The sequence below is a fragment of the Bos mutus genome, chromosome 18, assembly GCF_027580195.1.
Source record: "Bos mutus isolate GX-2022 chromosome 18, NWIPB_WYAK_1.1, whole genome shotgun sequence".
Taxonomy (NCBI): domain Eukaryota; kingdom Metazoa; phylum Chordata; class Mammalia; order Artiodactyla; family Bovidae; genus Bos; species Bos mutus.
Window position 1 is genome coordinate 38,775,672 of NC_091634.1, and position 21,389 is coordinate 38,797,060.

General features: G+C 40.0%; 1 protein-coding gene across 2 annotated transcripts in view; it reads right to left on the bottom strand.

The window, feature by feature from the left end:
* Positions 1-3,205: 3,205 nt before the first annotated feature.
* Positions 3,206-21,389, bottom strand: part of LPCAT2 (lysophosphatidylcholine acyltransferase 2) — a 72,638-nt gene continuing 54,454 nt past the window's right edge. The window contains exons 9-10 of one of the 2 annotated variants that reach the window (XM_070388417.1): positions 15,879-16,014; positions 3,206-12,093 (exon numbers count right to left, since the gene is read on the bottom strand). In XM_070388417.1, coding sequence (XP_070244518.1) covers positions 11,909-12,093; positions 15,879-16,014 — 321 coding nt within the window. In that variant the 3' untranslated portion in view covers positions 3,206-11,908. The remainder of the gene's footprint in view (positions 12,094-15,878; positions 16,015-21,389) is intronic. The other variant, XM_005890933.3, reaches the window with a different exon arrangement.

Here is a 21,389-nt window from a genome sequence, read left to right on the forward strand (position 1 = left end):
GACAGCAGCCCACCAGGCTCCCCCGTCCCTGGGATTCTCCAGGCAAGAATACTGGAGTGGGTTGTCATTTCCTTCTCGAATGCATGAAAGTTAAAAGTGAAAGTGAAGTCGCTCAGTCGTGTCTGACTCCGAGTGACCCAATGGACTGCAGCCTATAAGGCTCCTCTGTCCATGGGATTTTCCAGGCAAGAGTACTGGAGTGGGTTGCCATTGCCCTCTCCGAATAACACTCAATAGACCTCCACTTTCCCATCCCTACCCCTCATCCAAACTACATTAATAGCTGTTGTTTGGCCCCACCTGGGATGAATCAGAGAACGTCCCTTGGTTCCCTTCGGCTGCTGCCTGGAGGGAGAATGAGCACCCATCTCTCCCATTCCCCCTGGTTCTACCTCTGCCTTTCTCCATGCATCTGCACAGTGGGTGTCCCAGGGCAGGAGGACAACATAGGCAAGATTTCTGCTAAGGTCTGAGATCCTTGGGAGGAAAATACCAGATTATATCCACCCGAGTCTCCAGCTTTCCCAAAGCTCAGACAGTAATGTCAGCTTTCAAGGAAATACTTTGTATTTGCATAGGATGTTACACTTTGCAGGGTTTTCTCTTGCTCTCTCTCACATGCCCTCTCATGCCTGCTCTTTCTGTCTCCCCTCGTCTCTCTCTCTCTCTCTCACACACAGAGTCTGGTCTGAACTGATTCACAAAATCTCAGTGACTTTATGCAAGTGAAGTAACAGCCCCTTTTTACAAATAAGGAAACTGAGAGATGTGACAATATGTCAGAAGGGAAGCCCCTCATAGCTCAGTTGGTAAAGAATCCTCCTGCAATGTGGGAGACCCGGGTTCAAGTCCTGGGTTGGGAAGATCCCCTGAAGAAGGAAATGGCAACCCACTCCAGTATTCTTGCCTGGAGAATACCATGGGCAGAAGAGCCTGGCAGGCTATAGTCCATGGTGTTACAAGAGTTGGACGTGACTTAGCGACTAAACCACCACCATTATAAGTGAACTCAAGGCAGAAAACGGAATCATTCTCCAAAATGTCCTCTAGGGGCCAGACAGCTGTAGAACAAGACCTGTGATCTGGTGCCTTCACTTCTGAGCAATTTATGGTTTACGTTTGAATGTTCCCACAACTGTCCTGCATTTGCCAAACTAGCTAGTAATGCCTGTGGTGCAGGCATTGCAGGGTGATGATGGGGAAGGGGGTAGTTTTGGCAGATTTAAAGGCAGCTTACTAGCTGGTTGGGTTTCTGTTTACACACAGTTTAAACAGAGTGAAACTGTCACTGGGGAAAGTGACAGGGCATCTCTTTGGAGATTTCTATGCTTTGTTTATTCATCCAGAAACTCTGAAGTTGAGAGTATTCAGTTACTTATTCATCCAGAAATAACATGTCAGAGTTGAGGAAGTCACGCAAGGCCTCTAAATGTGGCAGAATTTGGACAAAGAGGAAATATGATGTGTGAAGATAACATTGACACAGTATGAGAGGGTTGGGGGATTATTGAACAAATGTTGGGTTTCACTGCAGGTTGAATCTACTGTCTGAGGAAATACTTGTGCTCAAATAAATTTCCTGCATCAGAAATCTGTTTTAGCCTCCTAAACTTTCCCTTGTTCATTTTTTTTGACAAATCATTTGTTCTCCTCCAGTCTGTGAGTCAGGAAAGTAACCCTGAATAGGGTGAAAAGTGATTTCAGCAGTCCCTGCCAACGCTGTTCATAAGGCCTGTGTTTACCTTTCAAAGGAAATTGCTTTTCCCCAACAACGATGCTGCACACAGAGATTTGGCTTCAATTCTCTCAACTTAGGGGCCCCTGGTAGCTCAGAGGTAAAGAATCTGCCTGCCAGTGCAGGAGACACAAGAGATGCGGGTTCAATCCCTGGACTGCAAAGATCCCCTGGAGGAGGACATGGCAACCCACTCCAGTATTCTTGCTTGGAGAATCCTATGGACAGAGGAGCCTGGTAGGTTACAGTCCATAGGGTTGCAAAGAGTTGTGTCCGACTGAAGTGACTTAGCATGCATGCATCTCAACTTAATTTGGAGCACCTTCTAGTTTAAAACATTGACAAGCAGGTAACTGAATCTAAGAAACTTAGAAAAATTTGAAAATGTACATTATGAATGTTTTCCATTGAAGAAAACTGTGTGTGTGTGTGCAAAATAAATTTAGGGGATACTTCCAGCTTTTCTACTATCAGTTCAGTTCAGTTCAGTTCAGTCGCTCAGTCGTGTCCCAACTCTTTGCAACTCCATGAATCGCAGCACCCCAGGCCTCCCTGTCCATCACCAACTCCCGGAGTTCACCCAAACCCATGTCCATCGAATCAGTGATGCCATCCAGCCATCTCATCTTCTGTTGTCCCCTTTTCCTCCTGCCCCCAATCCCTCCCAGCATCAGAGTCTTTTCCAATGAGTCAACTCTGCGCATGAGGTGGCCAAAGTACTGGAGTTTCAGCTTCAGCATCATTCCTTCCAAAGAAATCCCAGGGCTGATCTCCTTCAGAATGGACTGGTTGGATCTCCTTGCAGTCCAAGGGACTCTCAAGAGTCTTCTCCAACACCACAGTTCAAAAGCATCAATTCTTCAGTGCTCAGCCTTCTTCACAGTCCAACTCTCACATCCATACATGACCACTGGAAAAACCATACCTTGACTAGGCGAACCTTTGTTGGCAAAGTAATGTCTCTGTTTTTGAATATGCTGTCTAGATTGGTCATAACTTTCCTTCCAAGGAGTAAGCGTCTTTTAATTTCATGGCTGCAGTCACCATCTGCAGTGATTTTGGAGCCCCAGAAAATAAAGTCTGACACTGTTTCCACTGTTTCCCCATCTATTTCCCATGAAGTGATGGGACTGGATGCCATGATCTTCGTTTTCTGAATGTTGAGCTTAGAAGTTGAATTCCAATTCAATGCTTATTCAAACAACCACTTTGGAAGGAATTTAATTCTTCCCCCAACTCTAGCTCCCCAAATTATCACTCACTTTAACTTTCTCCATCAGACACATTTGCTTCATCTTTCTATCAATGCAGCAAAAATGCATCCAGCAACCTGTGAAGCTACCTACTGGGAAAATCAGTCTGGGTTAAAACTTACTAATGTTAAAAAAAAAAAAAAAACTTACTAATGTTAAGAATATGAGAGTATATCATTAAGATTATATGAACATCAACAGGATAACACAGGAATATTAACAACAAATTTATTGCAACAAATTCAACAACTTAAATAATATATATAAATTTCCTGCAAAACATGACTTATATTGACTTCACCAAATGCTAGTGAGAATGCAGAGCCATCAGGGTTTTTATTCATTGCTGAGGGGAATGTAAATTGGTACAGCTACTTTGGGAAAACGTTTTACAGTTTTATGCTTCTGGTGTCAAATTTCAAAACTCTTTGCTTCTCCATAGAGCACAAAGATTTTCTCACACATTTTTCTCTGAAACTTTTATAGTTTTGCATTTTATATTTAAATCTGTGATCGCTTTGAATTAGTCTTTGTAGAGGGTGTGAGGTTTAAATTGAATTTCATGTGATAACATGCAAGTAAATTAATTACCTGTCAGAATAAAACTCAAAACTCTGTTAAGGATAATAGCCAAGTCTAGACACTCGATAAGTTGGCATCTATAATGTACAGGATAAACTGTACACATTTGTGTACATAAAATAATTTGCATAAAGACATGTAAAGAAGGAAAATATGACCCATTACTTGGAGAAGAATCAGCCAATGTAAATAGACTCAGGAATGACACAGATGATGAAATAGGAAACAATGACTGTAAAACTACTACTAATATTATAAATATATTCCTGACGATTAAGAAATCTGTGAACATAATGAGGGAACAAATAAGGATTTCTCATTAGCCAAGTGGGCTTCCCTGGTGGCTCTGGTAATCCACCTGACAAACAGGAGATGCAGATTTGATCCCTGGGTTGGGAAGATCTCCGGGAGAAGGAAATGGCAACCCACTCCAGTATTCTTTTGGGAAATCTCATGGATGGAGGAGCCTGGCGGGCTACAGTCTATGCTTGGTCACTCAACTGTGTCTGGCTCTTTGTGACTCCGTGGACTGTAGCCCACCAGGCTCCTCTGTCCATGGGGATTCTCCAGGCAAGAACACTGAAGTGGGGTGCCGTGCCCTCCTCAGGCTACAGTCTATGGGGTTGCAAGAGTCAGGTGCTATGTAGCAACTAAACAACAACAAACTAGCCAAATAGAAACTAAGAAAAGAACCAAACAGGGCTTCCCTGGTGGTCCAGTGCTTAAGACTCCAGGCTCCCAGTGAAGGGGGCATGGGCTCCATCTCTGTCTCCAAAGAACTGAAAGTTTTACAAAAAGTTATCAGAGGAGGATTTTTTTTCCCCCAATCTAGAACCCAGGCCAAGACAGAAAAAATTTCCTCAGTCTTTATTTACCAGAAGATTAATTTTTTTAATTCATTCTTTTACTGAGAGTAGCCCTTCAAGATCTTTTTTTTTTTTCTTCCCGAGATCTCAGTTCCAAATCCCCACATCATATAACACCTTTTGTCTCCCATAGCCACAAAATACAACCCTCCTGGTTATTAAGATTGCTGAATGCCCCCATGTCAATGGTAACTCAAGCCTTCACACAGTTCCAGAGTCCAGCTCTATTTTCATTTTTGACTTCTGAGCATTTCCTTTAGTTTTGTGCATGCTCAGTTACACATTTCAAATATGTTGGTGACATTTTGCTTAACATTCTAGGGGATTTGAGGCCAGAGGGTTCTCAGATTATCTAGTTGCCATGCTTCTGGAACCTTTAATTTTTTTACTTATTTTATGGGTTCAGGTTACATTGGCCTAATCAAAAGTTCCCTCACTTAGAGCCAGGCAGCCTTGGGTTTGAATTTCAGCTCCTGTACTCACCAGTTATATAACTCCGAGCAAGTGACAAAACCTCTCTGAGACTTATTCTCTATATGAGTTTTAAGGATCATAATCCCAGGTTTTCAAAGTTTGTTGTAAAGATGATCTCTATTCTAAATACAAGGCACAGTAAGTGAAAGATACAGTTATCATTATTCATTCTTCAAATACTGAGTGTTCACAGGTATATCCTCTAAGTGCTAGGAATAACAGACAATAAATACATGAATAATATATTATATAAATATTGTAATATATAAATATATATTTGTTTATACATATATATATATATAAACAAAACTCCCAGAAGTTTAAGTGCACTAATAAAAAGAGTAATAAGAAGAGAAGTGAAAAGCAAAGGAGAAAAGGAAAGACATAAGCATATGAATGCAGAGTTCCAAAGAATAGCAAGGAGAGATAAGAAAGCCTTTCTCAGCCATCAGTGCAAAGAAATAAGAGGAAAACAACAGAATGGGAAAGACTAGAGATCTCTTCAAGAAAATTAGAGATACCAAGGGAACATTTCATGCAAAGATGGGCTCGATAAAGCACAGAAATAGTATGGACCTAACAGAAGCAGAAGATATAAAGAAGAGGTGGCAAGAATACACAGAAGAACTGTACAAAAAAGAGCTTCACGACCAAGATAATCATGATGGTGTGATCACTCATCTAGAGCCAGACATCCTGGAATGTGAAGTCAAGTGGGCCTTAGAAAGCATCACTACGAACAAAGCTAGTGGAGGTCATGGAATTCCAGTTGAGCTCTTTCAAATCCTGAAAGATGATGCTGTGAAAGTGCTGCACTCAATATGCCAGCAAATTTGGAAAACTCAGCAGTGGCCACAGGACTGGAAAAGGTCAGTTTTCATTCCAATCCCGAAAGGCAATACCAAAGAATGCTCAAACTACTGCACAATTGCACTCATCTCACACGTTAGTAAAGTAATGCTCAAAATTCTCCAAGCCAGGCTTCAGCAATACATGAACCATGAACTTCCAGATGTTCAAGCTGGTTTTAGAAAAGGCAGAGGAACCAGAGATCAAATTGCCAACATCCGCTGGATCATCGAAAAAGCAAGAGAGTTCCAGAAAAACATCTATTTCTGCTTTATTGACTATGCCAAAGTCTTTGACTGTGTGGATCACAATAAACTGTGGAAAATTCTGAAAGAGATGGGAATACCAGACCACCTGACCTGCCTCATGAGAAACCTATATGCAGTTCAGGAAGCAACAGTTAGAACTGGACATGAAACAACAGACTGCTTCCAAATAGGAAAAGGAGTATGTCAAAGCTGTATATTGTCACCCTGCTTATTTAACTTTTATGCAGAGTACATCATGAGAAATGCTGGACTGGAAGAAGCACAAGCTGGAATCAAGATTGCCGGGAGAAATATCAATAACTTCAGATATGCAGATGACACCACCCTTATGGCAGAAAGTGAAGAGGAACTCAAAAGCCTCTTGATGAAAGTGAAAGTGGAGAGTGAAAAAGTTGGCTTAAAGCTCAACATTCAAAAAACGAAGATCATGGCATCTGGTCCCATCACTTCATGGGAAATAGATGGGGAAACAGTGGAAACTGCGTCAGACTATTTTTTGGGGCTCCAAAATCACTGCAGATGGTGATTGCAGCCATGAAATTAAAAGACGCTTACTCCTTGGAAGGAAAGTTATGACCAACCTACACAGTATATTGAAAAGCAGAGACATTACTTTGCCAACAAAGGTCCGTCTAGTCAAGGCTATGGTTTTTCCAGTGGTCATGTATGGATGTGACAGTTGCACTGTGAAGAAAGCTGAGCACCAAAGAATTGATGCTTTTGAACTGTGGTGTTGGAGAAGACTCTTGAGAGTCCCTTGGACTGCAAGGAGATCCAACCAGTCCATCCTACAGGAGATCAGTCCTGGGTGTTCATTGGAAGGACTGATGCTGAAGCTGAAACTCCAGTACTTTGGCCACCTCATGCGAAGAGTTGACTTATTGGAAAAGACCCTGATGCTGGGAGGGATTGGGGGCAGGAGGAAAAGGGGACGACAGAGGATGAGATGGCTGGATGGCATCACTGACTCGATGGACATGAGTTTGAGTGACCACTGGGAGTTGGTGATGGACAGGGAGGCCTGGCGTGCTGTGATTCATGAGGTCGCAAAGAGTCGGACATGACTGAGCAACTGAACTGAACTGAATAAAAGGAGTAAAGGATAAGCAGGGAGACCAACAAAGGCAATGCTTTGCAATAGTAGAATGAAGGTCCTAGATGCTCCACTTCTGGCTTTATCCTCAAGTCCCTCAAACTCTCCTTTATTCAGCATTTACTTTGTTCTGAGAGCAGAGATGTGACTGAAAAGGCCGCTACAGCAGAGGGACCCATGAGAACTAGAAAATGCACTCTCCATCACTGCCCACAAAGGAAAAAGTTTACTGTAGTATCTGGACATTCACCTCATCTTTGGTACAGTAATTGGACTGTTCCTATAGGAAGGTTTCAGGGTTTTCAGCTGACCTATCCTGGGCCACAAGAAGGGGTTGGGAGGGTTTCCTTGGGTAGGCTGTGGTTCGCCAATCTTTCTCAGCCACTGCTTGGAAGGAACCATTCTGAACCACCTCTGTTTCTCTTTAAGAACTAAGTCAAAATTTCACACAAGGATGAAAATAAATGGCAGATGCTCAACCTACAAATTTTATAAATCAGGCAGCTTTACTACTTTATGTAAATTATTGGAAGCATGACCTTTGGAATCAAGACAAAATTGGGTTTAATTGCAAGCTCTATCATTTAATGAATGACTTAGGGGTAGTTCTCAATTTTGCTTAGTAAAACTAGGGACAACAATACCTTTGCTTCATTGAGTGTTTAAGTGTGTATTTGCCTGTAAATCACTTAGCATAATGCCTGATACATAGTAAGGACTCCAAATTGGTATTATTATTACTTATTGTAATAATTAGTAAGTCTGTTACTTTCACAAAGGTAAAAATTCTCTTAAAAAGATGAAGCCTACTTACCTTTAAAAGATATGAACGTGTAAACTACTACGTGAAGTTAGAATTACTCTACGGTATCTAGGATAATAATTCAATTTTTTCCTGTAATGAAATTAGTTTAAAATAAAGTTAATAATTTTAAAATCTTTAGGAAATTTTTCACTTTAGAATTCAGAAGGTATAAATAAGCCCCTTAGCAAACTATTCATAATTCAAAACTTATCATGGAATATAGAATTGGTTATTTTTAATAGTCCCAAGATGAAAATGAAACTCATAGTTTCAAAATCTGAAGTATGATCACATGATTATGTTACAGTTATCTGAAGGGAACTTAGGCATACATTTTAAAATTTACATTTCCAGAGTTTAAGGATACTGGAAAATGTTACATTGCAAGTGGAATAGTAGGATATAAATAGCATATACATTGTTAATGATATGTATACAAGACATGTATGTTGGATATATGTTAAGAACTTCATGACGGCCTTTCCCCTCTATCAACTCACAGCATGGCATTGACAGAATACTCTGGTCTAACAACTGAGCAAAAAAATGGCAAAGTCAATCCAAGTGAACAGAAAAGAAAATAAGAATTATAAATACATCTGCATTCCTAGGAAAGGGCTTCTTACTAGTATCTTTTTATCCTCTGTAGTGATACCCTTATAAGGATTCCATAAGGACCTTTGTGGTGAGGAGCCCATGTATTCTAATAGAGTCAGTGGTATATCAATTAACTGCTACCAACTAACCACCTTGCATTTGTAACAGTCTGATAGGGAGAGTTCCTGAGTCTGAGAATCAGATATCCATACTGCCGTGCTTCATACAGATAGCACACCATACGTCTTCTAAAAGGGGCTCTTTTAAGTCTCCATTAGAGGTAGCACTGCTAGCGATCCTATTCAGCCTTGCAAGACTCTAAAAACAGTGGCAGAAGATAATTAAATATACATAAAGCAAGCAACTTGCTCTGTAAACATTCAGTGTGTCGTTATCCTTCAACAGAACTGTTCTGATCGAAAGTTTTATGGTGTATAAGTCTTAGGATCTAGTATTTCTCATTTCAAAGAGTAACTTGGGTCTTTCAAACTATTATATAAAAGCACAGTGCATTTAACTGATTTAATGAAATTTAATTGCTTAACTTTAAATTCTAAGAGAAGAGCCGCTTTGAAGAAAATCTTTGTTTAGATGGCATAAAAGCAGAGGCCTAGTTGGTAGTAATACTAACAGTAATAACTTGTGTTATTACATACACTCCATCAGTCAAAAGTCAACTTTAGGAATACTATTGCTGCTTTGGCTAAAATTTGAGTCATTTATTAGAGTAAAATTATGTGTGATATTTCATAAGGCTTAAATGCAAACAAAATTGATCACATTCACAAATATACAAACTTACATTCAAACCATATTAAAAAAGTATATTACGTTTGAGACAAAAATGGCAAAACCAGAATTTTTAATTGCCAAGAATTTTATGTAGTAAGTTTGTTCAGTAACATAATAAAAGAGGAATAGTACATTGGCAGAAGTGGAATTAAAGAACATAAATATTACTCTAAAACAGTAAAACAATGGGATCACTTTCAAGAGCCTCATAGAAAGCTTGTAATTTAAAATGCTACTTTTTCATGGTTAATGGGATTAACATGTGACTTTTCCATGATAAAAATCAGGGTACCTGAGTATTATATATATTCAATTCCATGTGATAAACAATATTATAAAGATGTACTTTCCTAATTACTTAAGCAATTGCTTTCAGCTCATTCCATTCTTTGTCTAAATAGCTTGCTGCTGCTACTGCTACTAAGTCGCATCTGACTCTGTGCGACCCCATAGACGGAAGCCCACCAGGCTCCTCTGTTCCTGGGATTCTCCAGGCAAGAACACTGGAGTCGGTTGCCATTTCCTTCTCCAATGCATGAAAGTGAAAAATGAAAGTGAAGTCACTCAGTCGTGTCCGACTCTTAGTGACCCCATGGACTGTAGCCTACCAGGCTCCTCCATCCATGGGATTTCCCAGGCAAGAGTACTGGAGTGGGGTGCCATTGCCTTCTCCCTAAATAGCTTAAGATATGTAAAAAGCGAACAATCATACATATATACTTAAGGATGAAACTTTTTAGTAAGCATGCATGACATCTAATAAAATGGCATTTGAGGGAAATTATTGCTTAAACTAAAGGGAAAAAAATGCTAAATTCCTGCCTGGGGACTAAATAGTGGTCTTGCATTAATAAAATAGGTTTTTGGATTCCCTAGCTTTTGGTGATAGTTTGGAACCTTCCTATTTTTCCTGTTGATATTTCAGGCAAGCTCTCAGATGTTAAATAATTTGTGTGCAATGCAGGAGACCCAGGTTTGATCCTTGGGTCAGGAATATCGCCTGGAGAAGGCAATGACAACCCACTCCAGTATTCATTCTTGCCTGGAGAATTCCACGGACAGAGGAGCCTAGTGGGCTACAGTCCATGAGGTCGCAAGGGTTGGACACAACTGAGTGACTAACACTTTTCACTTTCATTTTCTCAAATTTGAGAGGACACTTAATAAAATTCCCACTTAGATGGTAAAATATATTAATTCTGCTGCTAAGTCGCTTCAGTCGTGCCCGACTCTGTGCGACCCCATAGATGGCAGCCCACCAGGCTCCCCCATCCCTGGGATTCTCCAGGCAAGAACACTAAAATAAAGTAAATCTGATTCATTTACTGGGCAAGCACTACATTCTAAACTACCCAACTAAAATGAAACTAAATTCTGTGGCAAACAATTTATTTTCTCATTATACAATTAATGTTACCTTCAATAAGGCAATTCCTACATAGCCTTTGGCCACAGTTGTTGTCTTTAAAACAAAGTTCTAAATCTGTAGATCTCAAAAAAAGGTATGATTTCCTTAGCAGATGGTTAAGGAAATCAACAATAGGGATGCATGCTCAAGAGAATATGAGTTTTTAAGGAGTCTTTGCCAACAAAGGTCCATCTAGTCAAGGCTTTTCCAGTGGTCATGTATGGATGTGAGAGTTGGACTATGAAGAAAGCTGAGTGCAGAAGAATTGATGCTTTTGAACTGTGGTGTTGGAGAAGACTCTTGAGAGTCCCTTGGACTGCAAGGAGATCCAACCAGTCCATCCTAAAGGAGATCAGTCCTGGGTGTTCATTGGAAGGACTGATGTTGAAGTTGAAACTCTAATACTTTGGCCACCTGATGTGAAGGGCTGACTCATTGGAAAAGACCCTGATTCTGGGAAAGACTGAGAGCAGGAGGAGAAGGGGACAACAGAGGATGAGATGGTTGGATGGCATCACCGACTCAATGGACATGGGTTTGGGTGGACTCTGGGAGTTGGTGATGGACAGGGAGGCCTGGTGTGCTGTGGTTCATGGGGTTGCAAAGAGTCAGACACGACTGAGCGACTGAACTGAACTGATCCAATTAACAGAGCTCTCCCTTCCAATCCCCCCACATTCAGTGATCCAAGAAACTGAAATACAAATGGAAGAGATGAATCTGTGAAATTAAAGGTATAAAATTATGCAACATTCCTCAGGCTCTTCATTCTTATTTCCAGAATGGGAAGAAACTAGAGTTAACAGAATACAACCTTATTTCTTTAGAGGAAGGTAGATGAAAAAGTGTTTATACTTAAAATTTTTTTTACAGTGTTGATTAATGCTCCTCAGTAAACAAGGGAGGTCATTTCATTTATTTGGATATGCAAACTAACCTGGAAAATCCATAAAAATACCTTTCTCACCAGTAAGCCAATCAGTATAGCAAAATATTATATAAAAGAAAAGGAATATTGATAAATACATGTGAATAGAAGCCTTTCAATAAAGAAAAATCTATCATTTTTATAAAAAAGCTATCTAAACATCATCCTTACTCAATCACAAGTAAAATACTACCAATACATGCCTTTGAAGTTTCAAATAAAAGCCACTGTGGTTTCCTTATTAGGAATATTTGTTTTCAGTCGTCCTTTTTATCTGAGGTACTGTCTTCATGACTTTCAGGGCTGACTTTATTACTTACAACTGAGGGAGTTGCTTGGACTTCTTTTGGCAATGAAAACACATGGCACGTCTGGAGATCTAAGTAGGTTGTAAATATCTTAGCGTATTCTGGATGCTTTAGGGCAAAACTTTTAAATTCCTCTAAAAGAGTAGAAAAAAAATTCAATAAATTGAGATGAATCTTCTTTTGGCATGATGCAGATTAACACATGATCTTAATAATATAATGATTGCAAAAGTCTATTACTCAACCCTTATAAATTATACAACAGCTTTGGCAGATAGTTTTTTCCATTATCTAGTCAAGTTGAAGATATGCATACTTGATTCTCAGATAAATAAGCTAGAGGATTTGTGCATACTGTATTCTGGGAGACATGCATGAGAATAGTCACAGCAATGTTATTCATAATAGGTGAAAAATGGAAACAATTCAAATGTTTGTTAACAGTTGAAATGGAAAAATAAATCCTGGCATATTCAGAGAACATAATGCTGTACAGCAATGAAGATGAATGATTAGCTGTGTTGTAACAATGTGGATAAATCTTAAAACCATAATGTCGAATGAAAAAAGCCAAATACACAAGAACACATGTGGTATGAGGCTACTATGCAAGGTTCAAAAACTTAGGCAAAACTAAAATATATTTAAAATTTGTACTTTTGTGGCAAGATGCTAAAGCAAAGCAGGCAGAGATTCCTTTTTAAGTCAGGTCAGCAGTTCCCTCCTTTAAGACAGAGGAAGGGGTTGTATTTTTGGAAGGGGTGCATGGAGGCTTCTAGAGTTACTGAAAAATTCTATTTCTTGATCTGAGTGGTAGTACACAAGTGTTCATTTATAAACCTTCATTATGCTCCATGATTATGTTTTATTGTTATATATAATTTTACTATTTCTCTGTAATAAAAAATGTTTAAAAATTTATTCTCCAAGACTTTCTATTGTGCTGTGCTGTGCTTAGTCACTCAGTTGTGTCCAACTCTTTGCTACCCCATGGACTGTAGCCCACCAGGCTTCTCTATCCATGGGAATTCTCCAGGCAAGAATACTAGAGTGGGTTGCCATGCCCTCCTCCAGGGGATCTTCCCAACCCAGGGATGGAACCCAGGTCTCTTGCATTGCAGGCAGGTTCTTTACCAGCTGAGCCACCAGGGAAGCCCAGGACTTTCTATTACTGACTTTTAAAATGATTTTAACCTTTAAAACTGGTAAAGAAATGAACCATGTTGAAAAGGTGAGCCCTGCCTGACTTATGATCAGTAAGAACAAGTAGAGTGTACAATATAGAATAATCGTATCACAAGACCCCTCAGTCATGGGCCTCCTTTTATCTCAGGTGTTTTGATTTGCGACATAGGTAGAGTACAGAAATTAACTTACTAAATTAACCATCAGAATTTGAACCTTAAGCCCCTAATAGTTTCTGAAATATGATGCTTCCCTCAACTTTGAAATTTCTCTCTCCTTTTCTGTTAGGATGGAGAAAGCTTTATTGAATTTATATAGCAAAGGAAGCCTGGTCTTTGAATAAGCTTGCTATTTGACTCTCTAATAAAAGGCTTTTAACCCAATATCCTATTTCTATCGATTAAAAAAAATCCTCCTATAACCAAGTGTCTACTTCATGGCACATTAGAGTACCTAGCAATTCTTGATGATATAGACAGGTCTTAGTGATGAGGAAGTCACCAGATTGAGCCCAGATCATTCTCTGTAATTACAACATTATTTTGTATTAATAGACTTTATATTTCCAAATCAGGTAAGCTATTAATTATTCTTTCTTAACACCCAAAATAAAGACTTATCTGCATGAGTCTATTTCAGTGATGGAGGTAAAGTAGACATTAAGTGATTTCTAAGATACATAGGCAGGAGAGTTGATCTACAGAAACCATGAGCTTTAATTTTAAGACTTGTGCTCTGGTCAGAAGATGAAGGTCTCTGTCTTCTTTGGGGATGCCAGTGGCATTAAAGAGTAACTCATTTCTAGAAGTGCTATGAACTGGTGATAAGTAGAATTTGGGCATTTATTTTGCTAAAGGAAAACCAAGAATAAAAACTTAAATGATCATATTTAAATAATGTAAATGGCCACATTCATGATAAATTTTTATACCTACTCTTTCATAAAATCATATTTAAATACCTCAAATGTTCCTGCAAAAAAAAAAAAAAAGTGGGCTTGCCTAATATTGGGGAAGAGGAGATATTCTTTGTATTCTAAAAAGAAAAGTATTGAACTCCAAAAAAAATAAAGTATATTTCTATTAAAAAAATATTAAAATCAACAGGTAAACATATGACTACCTACAAGTAATTCTCAGGATTAGCTTCCATTGAAATAATAATTCAAAATAGTTTTTCAAAATTTGGTAGCTTTGAGACTTCTTTGTGGTCCAGTGGTTAAGACTTCATCTTCCAATGCAGGGGATGCGGGTTTGATCCCTGATAGGGGAGCTAATGGCACCCCACTCCAGTACTCTTGCCTGGAAAATCCCATGGACGGAGGAGCCTGGTAGGCTGCAGTCCATGGGGTTGCACAGAGTTGGACACGACTGAAGCAACTTAGCAGCAGTAGCAGCAGCAGGGGAGCTAAGATCCCTCATGCCTTGAGGCCAAAAAAGTCAAAGCATAAAACAAGTAATATTGTAACAAATTAAATAAAGACTTTGAAAATGGTCAACATCAAAAAAAAATTTTTAAAGAATACTAAAAAAAAAAAAAAATGGTAGCTTGGAGCAATACAGTCTTAATTATGCAATGAAAATGGCCAGAGAATTAGTACACATGAGGTTTATGACTCTTTAAGTTTTACATCAGTATACACTTTCCATTTTATTCTTTCTTTTTTTTTTTTTTAATGAACTTTGAGTAAGTGTCCTAGGCATTTAATTATCTAAAATAGAAGAAAAGATAGCCAAATGACAGTAATTAAAAACAGAGAGTAAGCGTAGTATGTGATCTAAAGCCCCCATCCAATGAAAGTTATCAGGCAGAGACTCTTTGAGCACCAGAAGGAAAAAGGCATTCAAGAGGAATCCTCCTCCAGCCCACCAGAGAAGACTGGGGAAGATAAGCCATGTCTATGACCACATCAAAGCTCCACCAAGTTGTGTTTCCTAAGAACATTATGAAATACATGGAAACTGATGAACCATCCCTTCATCCCTTACAGGACTTATTTTTAAATTTTTGTTTTTATTTAATTTTATTTGTTTTTATTTTTTGGCCACATCATGAGGCATGAGGGGTCTCAGTTCCCCAATCAGGGATCGAACCTGCATCCTCTGCCTTGGAAGTGCAGAGTCTTAACTACTGGATTGCCAGGGAAGTCCCAAGGGCACTTATTTTAATGCATGGACTTGAGTCATTAGGAGAAAGGCTGGTGGACAGACCTGCCGTCTGGCCTCAAGGTCTTCCTCCATGATAGTCCCTCCCTCACAGGGGTGCCATCAACGTGACATGATATAATGAATGCGAAAGCTCACCTAAGCTACTAACAGGAAACATTAATAGACGGTTTAATTACTGTTATTATTACTGTGGGTCCCCCAGCCTGTATCCCTCTACTGTGGCTACAACTCTGACATTTTCTGGTGAATGATCTTAGATAAGTCACTTAGATTCTTTGCATCTTGATAACATAAGAATAATGAAGAGTACTGATTGAATAGGCATGCTGTAAAGAATAAATGAATTAATATATATAAAATGTTTGAAGAGTGCTTAGCATATGGTAATTTCCCAATAATTAGCTTCTACCATTACACCACTACTACTATTATTGCTATCATCATCATTGTTACTATTATTTCTATCATTAACATATTAGAGGAGGGAAACAACACTTGTATGAGGGTCAGTCATAGTCTGCATGCCCTCCTCATACACTGAATCAGGAGCCAAACTGCCTACTCACCATAGGAGACAGAATCCCCCTGGGCTATTTCCTTGAAGAGACCAGAAACATCAAGGTCAGGCACTCCAAGGGAAGCCTGCAGGATGGTGGAGAACTCTTCCTCTGTTATGAAGCCATCCTCATCAACATCAAAGAGCTGAAGGAAAAAGAAAACAAAGCCTAAGAACGAGCTCCTCCAGAGCAATGACAGTATGGAATAATCTTGGAAAATAAATTCTTTAGTAATTCAGACATTCACTGTGCCAGGGGCTTGGGATATATGTCCATATGTATGATCTCTGCTGCCTTCACAATACTTAGAGTTTAGTGGTAGAAAGACATAAAAATAAAATAGGGGCTATAACCACAGTAAGCACAGAAGCACATGGGGGTCCTCTGTAGAATGAGATGAATCCTAGCTGGAGAGGTCAGGAAAGGCTTTATGACATTTGAGTTGGGTCTTAAAACATGAAGAAAATATACAAGGAATATGCAAGGAATATATAGATATTGGTAGGTGATTGCTTGGGGCTCGAGTCAGGAGAGAGAAAGACAACCAAGAATCAGATCATAGTGTATCATCTAACCCTTCAGGATGATGATGGGAAGGCCTGTGGCGTGATCGACTGTGAACTGAGGAAGCTCTCTAAGGAAGAGGGTGGAGGATGGATTGGAGGCAGAAGGTTGAAAAGACTTCTGTTCTTGTTCAATTGCTAAGCCAGGTCCAACTCTTTGCAACCCCATGGACTGCCTGTCCTTGGACTTCCAGGCTGCCTGTCCTTCAGTATTTCCTGGTGTTTGCTCAAACTAATATCCATTGAGTCTATGAGACAAGAAAAAAAATTAAGAGTCTTGGGTGGAGAAGCATGAAGGGCAGGAAGAGAGAATTTATAAGGAAACAAAGGTGGGACTTGCATTTCAGTTAGAGGTCTGCAGTGATAGAAAATAAGGAGCCAGCGATGGCCGAGGTGTTCCGACTTGAACAAGGGGTGAAAACATTATGTTACCCAGAGTGGGAGAGCAGGTACCCAATGAGATCAAGGGTTAGACCTGGAGAGATAAATTTGAATCAGAAGTGTCAGTTAGAAGTAAAGTCTAGCACATCAGCACAGGAGAATGATGAGCTGTGAGATATGAATTCAGTTAAGAACTGAAACTCTAAGTGTGTTTGAGCTTCTCTGTGGAAAATGCACAAAGTAAGGCAGAGTCCTGGAAACTAAGAGTAGAGGTGTGTGCAGGAAAGAGGAGCCAGCAAAAACAACAATAACAAAAGCAGTCAGAGAGATGGAGAAGCAGAAAGAAAGAATATGCATCTTGGAAGCTAGGGGAGGTTTTTAGGAAAGAGGAAGAAACTCTGACTGTGGTAATGGCCAACACAGTAAAATGCCATTGGAAGCAAGGTAGCAAAGAGGTTTGCTGGATTTGGCAATTAGGAGATCCTGATGACAGATGGTAATGGGAGTCAAGGAATGAATAGATGATCCAACCAGTCCATTCTGAAGATCAGCCCTGGGATTTCTTTGGAAAGAATGATGCTAAAGCTGAAACTTCAGTACTTTGGCCACCTCATGCAAAGAGTTGACTCATTGGAAAGTCTCTGATGCTGGGAGGGATTGGGGTCAGGAGGAGAAAGGGACGACAGAGGATGAGATGGCTGGATGGCATCACCGACTTGATGGACGTGAGTCTGAGTGAACTCCGGGAGTTGATGATGAACAGGGAGGCCTGGCGTGCTGCAATTCATGGGGTCGTGAAGAGTCGGACACGACTGAGCGACTGAACTGAACTGAACTGAACTGATGGAGGCAAAGGCATGGGTTCTTCTTTTAAGAAATTATGGAGGGCTTCCCTGGTGGTCCAGTAGTTAAGAATCTACCTTGCAATGCCTGGGATACCAGTGGGTAACATAACTCACTTTTACCCATTTGCTCAAGCCAGAACACCTCAGCCACCACTGGCTCCTTCTTTTCCAGCACTACAGACCTCAAACTGATATGCAAGTTCTGTTTTTGCTTCCTTATAAATTCTCATTTCCTGCCCTTCCTGCTTCTCCACCCCAGACTCCTGTTTTTCCTGTTTGATCCCTGGTCTGGGAAGATCCCACATGCCACAACTACTGAAGGCCGCTCACACTAGAGTCTGTGCTCCACAACAAGAGAAGCCACCACAATGAGAAGCCCACACGCTGCAACTAGAGAGTAGCTCCTGTTCTCTGCAACTAGAGAAAAGCCTGCTCAGTGACAAAGACCCAGCACAGCCAAAAATAAATCATTACTTTAAAAAGAAATTATGGATAAAGGGCAGGAGAGAAATGGGGTAACAACCATGCACAAAAGGAGGCTGCCTACAGGAAGGGAGAGACTGAATATGTTTATAGGCAGAGGGGAAAGGGTGGGATACACTGAAAGTCAAGTTGCAAATCAGGGATAGTTGATATGTCATATTCAAAATCTTCTCCAGGGTATTCACATTTTTTAAATGATATCAACACTAACTCTTTGCCGGCACTGATCCAACATGTTCAAATCCCTTTACACACTCATTTAACCCTGATGACAGTCTCCCCTAATGAGTCTTATGTAGGGAGGGGTTGTTATTAGTCCTATCTCACAGATGAGAAAGCTGAGGAACACGGAAGCCAGGCAACTTTCCCAAGGTCACAGAGCTTGTCGGTGGTCAAGCTGGCACTCAAAGGCAGGCAGATAATATCTAGAGCTCCTGCTGTTAAGGTATCCACTTCTGACTAAACACATAATCAAAAACAGGCATAGGGTAAGGTGTGATAATCGAGAAATGAACAACAAGCAAATATTGAATAGTGCTTTAATCATCCACTAGGGTGGGAGGAGAAAAACAGAATTTGAAGTTGTGATTTCCTGTCCCTTGATGAGAAGACACAGACTCCTAGTCCATTTCCTACATTGAGCCCCTGAATGGAGGCTAAGACAGTTGGAAAGTACAAAGTGCATTAGCATTTGTTTTTACAAATGGTAGCCCCAGGGCTCTTTATGGGCCTCAGACTTCAGACATGAACAGCCAGGTTGTCACACACCCCACTCCCATAAATTCTAAGTTTTCTATAAAAGTCTTCCATTCCTAAACAATTCTCACCAACTCATCAAATCGTCTAAATTCCTGCCACATTTGGTTCTTTGACGGCTCTCTCTTCTGTATAAGTTCCCTTCACACATCCATCCTGGGGCTTTTACTTCCTATCACAGTTGTTGTGACAAAGGACATTTTGCCACAACGACCCCATAATACCCCTCCATTTCTCTCAATTCCTCATGTTCCCAATAGTCTCTTTGCTACACAGTTCCCAGATCTCAGGTAAATCCCATCCTCTGGGCTCTGGTAGAAGGTTTAACACCCCAGTTTCCTTGGAGAATGGGGGAGTGCTCTCTCCCCAGTGCACAGAATGCTGCAGGATTCTGTATCCATTCAGCCAGTCTGTGTATTTTGGTTGGAGCATTTAATCCATTTACATTTAAAGTACTTATTGATATATATGTTCCTATTGGTATTTTCTTAATTGTTTTGGTTTTGTTTTTGTAGGTCTTTTCCTTCTCTTGTGTTTCCTTCCTATAGAAGTCCCTATAGCATTTGTTTGTAAAGCTTATTTGGTAGTGCTGAATTCTCTTAACTTTTGCTTGCCTGTAAAGCTTTTGACCTCTCCATCAATTTTTAAATGAGATCCTTGCTGGGTAGAGTAAACTTGGCTCTGAATCAAAACATCCTGTCTTCCCTAGCAAGCCCATGGTTCAAGACCACCAGGACCCTGCCTGGCATCTGAATGATGAACAGAGTTTGGAGTTTGTCTCTCTGACAGCAGTGCCCAAGGGAGACGTAGAGCAGTTCCCGCAGCTGGGACCTCTGGAGCTGCCTGCTTCAGGGTCTTCCCAGGGGCCTGCTTCTTGTCCTCACAACTGATTCCTCAGCCAGTCTACTGCTAATGACTGAAGAATGCTGACTAATATTATACCTCTAAAGGTCACCATGGTGATGAAATATGATCAAAGATGGGCAGTTAACTGTGAAGCATTACTCAAATAGAAGGATGAGAAGGGATCCTGTATATATAAAATGATACTGCTAAATGAAAAACATAGAAGCCTGCCAAAATCATTTTCAAAAACATCAAACACCCTTGAGAAGGTTAAAAAAATAACCAAAATAAAGCGTGACACTTGCCTTACTGAAAAAAAGAGCTAATTATAGTTTTAAGTTCTCCTTTCCTTTCCCTACCTCTCCACCCCCAAAACCAAGGTCTAGGCTAGAGAAAAATCTCAGGACTTCTTTAAAAACAATAATTACTATGATTAAGGGCCAAATTTTCTATCAGGTCTTTCATTGGTAAGCCCAAAGTGACCACTTGCCCAGCTGAACTTATAATCACACAGACAATCCCAGAACGGGAACAGAAATAACTGGATGGGAATAAGTTAGCTATGTGCATAATTTTAGGTTTTACGATGAATAAGTCTGTAAAAGCCAAAAGTTTTCAACTTGGAAAGTGTTCTGGCCCTTTCCTTGTGACCATCTGCTAAGCATCAGCCTCTTAGGTTCTTTATAGACCCAGCAGTTAATTCTGTTGAAAACAATCTGAAATAAAAAGTCAACTTGGGGGCTCTCTGTCAATGACAAAACACATGGAAATTCCTGAGGCTATCCGGGACGGTCTCTACGATGTGAGAAAGGACTCTGGGAGGAAGAGTCTTCCTGAATAATAGAAGGGAAGACACTTGTTGAGGACACAGTGGGATATTCTTCTCTGAGAAAATCAGGAAGAAATAAGAGTAGGAAACAGACATGGGAAAGGTCCTCAGGCATATGGTGGATGAAGCAGAGACTCAAGGGGCTGAATGATAAAAGAGTCCACATACACGACTTAAAAGACACATAGTGAAATCAAGCTTTTATTTTACTGGAGAACAGAGCATGTATGATTATCCCATTCAAATACAAATTAGATGAAGCACCTTTCATCTCTAAAGAATTGAAACATACTTTGGGAATGTATTCTTCCCCTCTTTTTGCACATATAAGTGATAAATGAAATCTGAGTTCTCATCATTTAAACCTCCATTAAGTTCTGCTGGGGATGGGGGACATGGATTTTATTCATTGCCCCCTAATCCCCTGTCCTGCTATGACAATATATATGATACAACAGGAAACATACAGGGTGGAAATCCAAGACATCATGGTACAGATGAAAGGTGCTTCATCTAATTTGTATTTGAATGGGATGTTCCTTTCCGAATTCTAATCATACATGCTCTGTTCTCAAGTAAAATCAAAACTTGATCTTACTATGTGTCTTCTGAGTCATGTATGTGGACTCTTATCACTTGATACCACCACAACAAAATAAACTTCATCAGGAAAAGATCGCCAAAAACATCTCTGACACATAGAGTGAGAAAATAAGGATGGATCAAAACTTTCTGCATGGCAAACTAGGATGACAAGAGACAGGTCGTGTTTATTTATAAACCTCACTTTGGGGCTCCCAAATAGGGAGGCTGAAAA